Genomic DNA, 8,207 nt, shown 5'->3' on the forward strand with positions numbered 1-8,207 from the left:
CACTGACGCTTATAGAGAGGCACTTCCGGCAGTAACTGGATGGGGGGAAAAAACGTACAAACGGCATTTCTTTTGCGTTTTAACTTGTAATTTAACGTTAGCTTCAACGGGAGGACGCATCGTATTCTTCCACCTAGTGAAGCGGCTTCTAAACATCAAAGGGTATGGTTGTCTTCGACTCTTATTGTGAAGGACTGAAAAACAGACTATTGTGAACTCTCCCGTCGCCTATCGATGCATTTAACAAGGCCAAAGTCCTCCAAAGGGCGAAGCAGACCGGCTGTTAACGACTCTTCGTGTTCCGTTGACGCTGACAGACGCACACCGAGGCCACCGGTGTCTCCAGATGTTCCCGTGCACAGCAGCAGGCCGGACAGAAACCTACGCTCCCAGTCACAACCCATAATGTGGCCGGCCAGCCAGCTGAGCCAGGATGGGGGTCTGCAGATGTCGCAACACGCCCCCGCAGCTCCACCGCAGTCCTTAAACAAGTACAAGGTTCTTCCGTCTATAGGTAGAAGGCAGTCAGATGTGAGTCTGGACAAAAACATGTCCAAGCTCAGCCTGTTTGGTGATGCTGTCCTGCAGCAGAGGCCCAGGCACGAGGAGCCAGATCTCCCCACAGTGAAGGATGTGACTCCCCAGACCAGCAGCTCTGAGGTGCACAACAGGGCTGGACCTAAGCCCCCTGACCCAGGACCTATAAGGACCAAAGAAGCTGGCAGTTTGCTCCTGGCTATCCGAGCACCATGCGGTCGGAGGTTTCAGCAGCACTTTGAACCCACAGACACTCTGCTGACGGTGAGAGCCAGTGCAGAGCTCAGGTATGAAGCAGAGTACGGAGGGGCTTCCATCGAGACCATGGATGTGCCACGCAGGACCTTCACAGACATGGACATGAGCTTGGCCCAGTGTGGCATCTTGAACAGATCGCTGTTGTGCATCTCACAGGATCAAAGTGTGGGGGAAAAGTAACGTTGTGTCCAGCAGATCAACGTTTGAGATAAAAAAAAAAAAAAAAATGTTTGCATATTTAGAGATTTTGCATTCTTCAATGAAGGAGAAGCAGCAGAGCCCATTTGTTTAGTTATTGATTTTATTTGCAAAAGTTAATTATGTCTTTCAGGACGTTTGGGGCTTCAGAAGTAGTCGCTCTAAATGTGAACTTTTCTTCTAAATGTGAATTTTTTGATACAAGGTAATTTAACTTTTTTTTGTTGAAAATCCATATTGGACTAAAATTATTAGTCATAGACTATCACTATTTGTAGACTATTACTATTTTTGTCTTAATAAATCATGTCTGTAGATAATCTTTAAATATACACACTTATTTTTTGGAGCTTTTGACGACAGAAAATCCAGAACAATTAGGTCCTCTAATGCATCTTTACTGGAAACTTGTTTTGCTGCACAATGGCTCAGAATACTCACTACATATATATACACACTCACTACGTATATATATATATATATATATATATATATATATATATATATATATATATATACGTAGTGAGTATTCTGAGCCAAGTATGTTGTTTCAGTCAAAACAGTAAATGATTAGTAAATTAACAAATGATCTGCTGTTAGTTATTGATATAAAAATATTTGATTAATTTGTTTGTCTGGTAATTAAAATCAAAGCATACGAGATAAGAAACTGACAAATGCAGCAACAAAATGGGTTGTTTTGATTTATGTTCTCAAATGCCAAATATGCTTTAATTAGGATGCAGAGGCACAGTACAGCCAATATATTTACTTTTAGATTATAACTACTGCTCTGCTGTATAAACACAACACAAATACTTAATCCTGCAACTGGTTGTTGATTTGACAGACTTGTATGTGTCGAGTCACTTGTGGAGATAAGGTAACATCAAAATATTTTGAAACGCCGCAGAAGGAAAAGCACAGGTGTAATTATTAAAATTAAGTACGAACAATGCCGTCCTTGTTATTAGCAACACCTGTTGCTTCTCTGAGTGAAAATGGCCGCTGTGAAAAAAAGGTCATCTGCAATCAACCCTCAATGTGTTCTGAGAAAGAACTCCTTTTATACGTTTTCACACTGAATGGATCCATAAATAATCTCTGGATGGATGAAAGCTGTGTTCTCGATGAAGAGTGAAAGTACCACGACATGACGAATCAATCACCTGAATATACTGTATACTACCTGAAGAAATATACTTTCATGATATGTTTAATAAAAAGGTTCTGGGCAACATTCATTCCTTTAGATACACCAATAAAATAAATGTCAAAACCTTTTTCTCTGTATAGCTGAAGCTGTCGCGCAAAGAAAGCATTTCAACTGCAAGAAACGGAACAAGTTTAATATGCAACAGTAGTTATTTATTTTTTTTGTCCACACAAAAAGAGCAACGGCTCTGGCTTCACAGTCCAACATCAAACTGAGGAAACTAAGCGACAGAAACGGGCATTTAAACCTTAAAATGCTTCAAGTCACTCAAGGATATTTTATTTGAACTCAACCTCAATTTTTAGATCAAACATTCTTATATCTCTCCAATCCTCCATGAATAATTCACTTCAGATAATCGAATGCAACACTGCAAACCATCGACTGTAGTGTCATCACCACCCTTCTCAAATGCTGTTTTAACAGCTAGTGGCTGGTTTATAGTCTCTGGAAGACAGCGTAACGGCTTAAAGGTGACTTCAGTGATCAATCAAAGTCGGACACATCAAATGAAAAAAAACAAAACGTCGGCACAACTTACCGCCATGAAATAAGTTTGCATGTATATGAACATTAGCATGCATCTCTCTTCTGTAAACAATAGAAAGCAAACAATAAACCCTGGAAAGAACCCAACAGTTGAGGTCTAACTGTTCCAGTGTGGCGTCGCGCTCGTAGCGCTTCAGTTCATCAGCTTCTCCATTTCGTCGAGATTGCTGGTGTCGAGCTTGATGATGCTCCTGTCTGTGGGAGAAAGATAAGAGAGATACAAGTCATCCTTATATTTGCTGTTCTACGTGATTAAACTGAAAGAAAACAGGAAACGTACTGAAATGCATCTCAATTTGGTTGATGATATCCATGCTGTGTTTGCTGTCGACCATATTGACCGCAAATCCTCTTCTGCCGAAGCGTCCCGTGCGGCCGATCCGGTGGAGGTACGTCTCGTTGTCGGCATTCCCAGCCATGTCCACGGGGAGGTCAAAGTTCACCACAAGAGACACTTGTTCCACGTCGATACCTGTAATCAGCATAAACACTAATGAGACCTCAGAGCATAAAGATTTATTTATTATTGTATTTTTGTAAGCTCTCCCTCACCTCTGGAGCACACGTTTGTGGTCACGAGGACTTTCTCCTGGCCTTTCCGGAAGCGTTCGATGACGGCGGCTCTCTGCTCCACTGCCATTTGCCCGCTCAGTAAAGCCACCTGGTGCCCCTCTGCGATCAGGTTTGAAGCCAGCCAAGCAGCCATCTTGCGAGTCTAAAGAAAAAGTATCAGCTAAACACACTACGTCCTGTCAGGGGACATTTTTCCTGGAATTGGAAATATAAATAAATATACATCTTATCTGTCAGTCTACCAAAATTCAAGAACCCATTAACAACTGGCATTAAAATACCATTGGTATCTGGATATCTTAGGAGAGGAAGAGGGAGTGAGAGATGTGACCAGATCCTCTTAACGCAGTGACGATTCAGACATTTCATACATGAGACATGAATAACGCAGACCTGCTGATGTGCATACACTTTGGACCCGTTATGTGTGTATAGTACAGCACGTTTAAACATTATTACATTTAGAAAAAAAGGCTCCAATCCTCCAAAATTTAGAGCAAGCTCAGGTTGCCAGATCTATTTAAAAATAAAGAGCTAAAACCAAATCAAAAAGGTCCTAAAAATGAAATAGATTGCCTCCATGATCACTGTATATCCGACTACATTGAGCTCCCTCTAGTGCGCTAGGGTTAATCATAATCAAGTGCGTACTGAGCAGGGTTAGAACAGCTGACTCACATGGCAGAAGATCATGGCCTGTGCGACAGTGAGGCTCCCGTATAGATTACAGAGTGAGGTGAACTTGTCGTCCCTCTCCCGACAGATCACATAGAACTGCTTGATGGTGTCCAGCGTCTCCTCTTCGCGTTTCAGCCGGATGATGTTGGGATCGGGAACCACATGCTCGGCAAACCTCCACACAGAGTCCTCAAAGGTGGCAGAGAAGAGGAGCATCTGGCAGCCCTTCGTCAGCTGTCTGCGTCGACACAAAGAAAAGCGGGAAAAGCATTGTGACGAGAGAGTCGCATTGACTTGACAAAGCTCTTTTATTCTCATCATTGGTACGTTTCTCTGAGAGAAACCCACCTGTGGATCCGTAGGCTCTGGTCCCGATGACCCTGCGTGGCGATCATCACGTCAGCCTCGTCGAGCACAAACATAGTGATCTTCTTGGGGTCAATAAGCTTGTACTTGGTGCACCAGTCGAGGATTGTGCCCGGTGTTCCAATGACAATCTGTTCCTCTAACTTGACGCCTCGCTCCACTGAACAGAAAGCAGAAATCCATGTGGTGACATAACCGACTCTGGCTCTGTAAGGACTTGAAATACCATTTTTGCCGCCAATTTGAGCCGACGCAATTACAATTATGGTCAAATTCTTACTTCGGTTTCCCCGGATGCCGTAGGCCAGTTTCACATCGGGGCAGAATTCCCCCATCTGCTCGATTACTTGACCGATCTGCAGAGCGAGCTCGTATGTTGGCGAGATGCAAAGGCACTGAAAGAACCAAACGTATTTTAAATTTAGGGTGCATTTCAACGTCTACAACTGAACGTTGCAGATGTCACGTTGTGCTTTACCTGAGTCCACTTATTCTCTGGGATTACGTGGCTGAGCATGGCCAGAGAAAAAGCTGCAGTTTTACCCGTGCCAGACTGTGCCTGGGCGATCAGATTCTGAGTTCTGGAACAGGAGGAGATACACACACATATATTATTATTATTATAAATAATATGTCTGGATAAACCAGACAAACCTGATGTAAGGGACATTCTAATAGATTTTTATAACCACTGCAAGGACAACAGTTAGTCCATTTTAGTTTTTTTTTCAGTTCTGTAATATTTTACAGCTAAACAAGAAAATAATTAGCATTAACTGACAACAAAAATAATCATTAGTTACAGCCCTACACCATTAACTTCATGCCAAATTAGTTTTAATGTGTTCTCATTATTGTTATAGTACAACATTATGGTTCCCAGTCTAGTTGTCCAGAGTAGCAAAGTCATGGATATGATAATTGTATACATACGGTACTTTGAATTGACGTTTCCGTCATTTGAATGTGCTAGAACTGGCACAAAAAAGGTATATTTCTATCCACTAAAGCCAAATCCTGCACTGAACTGCATTTAATTGAATTAGTGCTGATTGCCAGAACATTCAGCAACACGTTTGATGATTGATTAATCTTACAAGTAGTTATTGTTATTCCAAGCAAAAAAAAAAAAAGTGCTGGTTCCAGGTCATCAGTAGTGAGGATTGACTGCTTTACAGTGGGGGGGGGGGGGGGGGTTCTAGGGAATTGTTGCTTCTTTTTTAAATTATTCTCTGACATTTAATTGAGTTCAAGGAGTTTTGTTTTTAGAGAGACTAAATCATTTTCAGACCCTTTACTTATGGATGAAAGCTTGTTTCATCATTACTTCAATAGAGTCAGAGTGAACTCACGGCTGTGCCAGCATCATGGGCAGAGCGTTCTCCTGGATCCTCGATGGTCTGTTGAACCCCAGGTTGTAGACCCCCTTCAGCAGTTCAGGTTTTCTATTGCTCCAAGTCAAAAGTTAGTGTTAGATGGAGGGAAAAACAACACACATATATCTGCTTCAAAGTCAAATTAAACTGCCAACACATACAGTCTCAACTCCTCAAAGGTCTTCACGGAGTACAGAGGAGATGTGGGGTCCTGCTGCAGGACCTCCACCTGGTTTCTGTTCCGCACCAGAGACCTGCGGATCAGTTTGTTCAACAGGGACTGTTCAGCCAGGTCCACTTGGTCCCCGCTTCTACTCAAATCTCCATCTTTAGTCTTCTCCGGCTCAATGTTGCCTGCACAGGTGGAAACACCCAAATAAACCAACCGTCAAGCACCACAATTAATGTTAGGGGGTAAAAATAGGTCCTCAATATGTTAATAATAATAAAAGACAAGATTTTTTAAAGTTACCATTTATGTCTCCTCTTATGTTACGTGGACCATACAGTCGGTCAACTTTCCTTGATAACTCCACCTGGTTAGAGAAAATACATTATTAGCTGAAAAAATGGTGGAATGATGTGTGCAGCTAGGTAGCGAATTAGCTTAATTGCTAATGAACGATGCGCACGTTAGCCCGTGTTTGGTGTTACTGTTTTTTTGAGGCGTTTGTCTCCATTTTAAACTCACCTGTATGGATGGAGTTGAAGCTTCTTGAACATCGACAGCAACCGCCCATGAGTCTTCGGACATTTTTAAACATTAACTGTGTGTTTCTTTCGAAACTGAACAACACTTTTCTTGTTTTAAATCAAAAGTTTGATGTCAGCGTGAATGATGTGCGTCAAAAGTGAAGTGACGACGTGCCAACGTGCCGTTGCCCCTGACCTGAACCAACGGCAACCCGCTGGACCACAACACTCATGCTGCCTTCAAACACATCGGAAATATCGGACTTTTCAAAAGATAGTACGCCAGAACGAGCTAATCAAAGTGATAAATAGCCGGGTAATAGGACGATACTGGTTATTTTTAACGTCAAATAATGTCAACCATAATTCCGTGGCATATCTTGTATGGAAATAAACCGTTTTAAGAATGCATTTATCTTTTATTGACGATTTAAGAATGACAGTTAAGTTTCTATGTCCCTATTTTTTGTATGTTAGCTATGAAATATGTGTATAATTATTTTATGTTTTTCTTTATGCTACTTTTAAACACAAATGGCTCTGTTCACTTGTCTAAACAACGTAAAAGAAACACTTGAATCCATGTGATATTCTATTTACGAAGTTTATAAATACTACTTGAAGGCACCGTAGTATTCCTACCCTGTTTGTAGAGTGAAACTGCTGACACATAACATTATGGACAAAGAACTGCTACGTAATAAGTAACTTTACCAATTAAATTAAATATACTTAACGTAGCTCTATGATCTATAATATACAACAAAAAAACCAAAACAAAATGTCATAAATCTTACTTTATTAATGCCAATTGAAGTGATTTAGTTTCTTCATAAAAGTCATTGTTGTAATCTTGATGTGTATCAATGTAAGTTTAAGTATTTTTTAATTCAAGACAAGTTTAAGTGTATTTTGTAGGCCTAGTGTCATGTAAAGTAACTAGAAAAGTGAGTGGGGCTTTAACCACATTTCTATTATTGATTATTGTGCATATTTATAAACTTTTTTTAAACTAATTGCATATTATTTTCTATATAGTAACTTAAATTTAGATGTTTTTGATCTTTAGCATTTTTTTTTTTTAATTAATCGATTAACCGTTTTGTTTATAAAGTGACAAAAGATAATGACTGATAATCACAAATTGTCGTCAAAAAGCTTGTTTTGTTGGCCAACAGTTCAAAACCTAAAAATATTCAATTTACTATCACATGAGATGCAGCAGCAAGTTTTTCTGAACCTGGGGAATGTTTGGCATTTTTGCTTGAACAATGTAACCGATTAATCAATTCAGAAAAATAGCATAAAAAACATAAATCATTCATCATAACTTCCTTTTCACCACATTAATTAATAACATGCTTGATTAGCTTGTGTTTGAAGAGGACACCGTCTCACTTTCAACGTAGAGCTGAGACAATTAGTAGACTAATTGTTGAGTCAATCCTCCAAGTAATGGTCTCTGGTTCCAGCTCATCTAACAGGATGATTTGGTTGTTTTCTTTGTCTTATGTGATCGCAACCTGAATTTATTTAAACAAGTTTATTACATCGCCTTGAGCTTTGAGAATGCTCTACGGCAAGTTTCACTATTTCCAACAATTTATAGACCAAATAATACATTTAAGAAAATAATCTACATCTGAAAATAAAATGAAAATAATCTTTAGCTGCAGCCCCATTATGTTACTATTTGTTACATAAAAAATACACTTTCAACCTTAAATTTGCCTTGAACCCTTCTACTATTTTGTTGTCATGAG

General features: G+C 40.0%; 2 protein-coding genes across 3 annotated transcripts; one reads left to right on the plus strand and one right to left on the minus strand.

Moving 5' to 3' along the window:
- The first annotated feature begins 35 nt into the window (after nucleotides 1-35).
- On the plus strand, nucleotides 36-1,443 carry ubxn10 (UBX domain protein 10). Its single transcript, XM_068733286.1, has one exon. The coding sequence runs from the start codon at nucleotides 235-237 to the stop codon at nucleotides 973-975; it is 741 nt and encodes a 246-aa protein (XP_068589387.1). The 5' UTR covers nucleotides 36-234; the 3' UTR covers nucleotides 976-1,443.
- An 896-nt stretch (nucleotides 1,444-2,339) lies between these two features.
- Nucleotides 2,340-6,651, minus strand: ddx19a (DEAD-box helicase 19a). 2 transcript variants are annotated; one of them, XM_068732997.1, is made up of 11 exons: nucleotides 6,443-6,651; nucleotides 6,224-6,287; nucleotides 5,913-6,105; nucleotides 5,728-5,820; nucleotides 4,854-4,956; nucleotides 4,656-4,770; nucleotides 4,358-4,535; nucleotides 4,010-4,247; nucleotides 3,311-3,473; nucleotides 3,039-3,230; nucleotides 2,340-2,953 (listed from the first exon to the last, which is right to left on the minus strand). In XM_068732997.1, the coding sequence occupies exons 1-11, from the start codon at nucleotides 6,503-6,505 to the stop codon at nucleotides 2,892-2,894; spliced, it is 1,464 nt and encodes a 487-aa protein (XP_068589098.1). In that variant the 5' UTR covers nucleotides 6,506-6,651; the 3' UTR covers nucleotides 2,340-2,891. The 2 variants fall into 2 exon arrangements, with proteins under 2 accessions (XP_068589098.1, XP_068589097.1); XM_068732996.1 differs by having other exon boundaries at nucleotides 5,728-5,826.
- Nucleotides 6,652-8,207: the final 1,556 nt, after the last annotated feature.

The sequence above is a fragment of the Cebidichthys violaceus genome, unplaced genomic scaffold (genome assembly GCF_023349555.1).
Source record: "Cebidichthys violaceus isolate CVI_PGR_0920_01 unplaced genomic scaffold, fCebVio1.0.p SCAF_6, whole genome shotgun sequence".
Lineage (NCBI taxonomy): Eukaryota > Metazoa > Chordata > Actinopteri > Perciformes > Stichaeidae > Cebidichthys > Cebidichthys violaceus.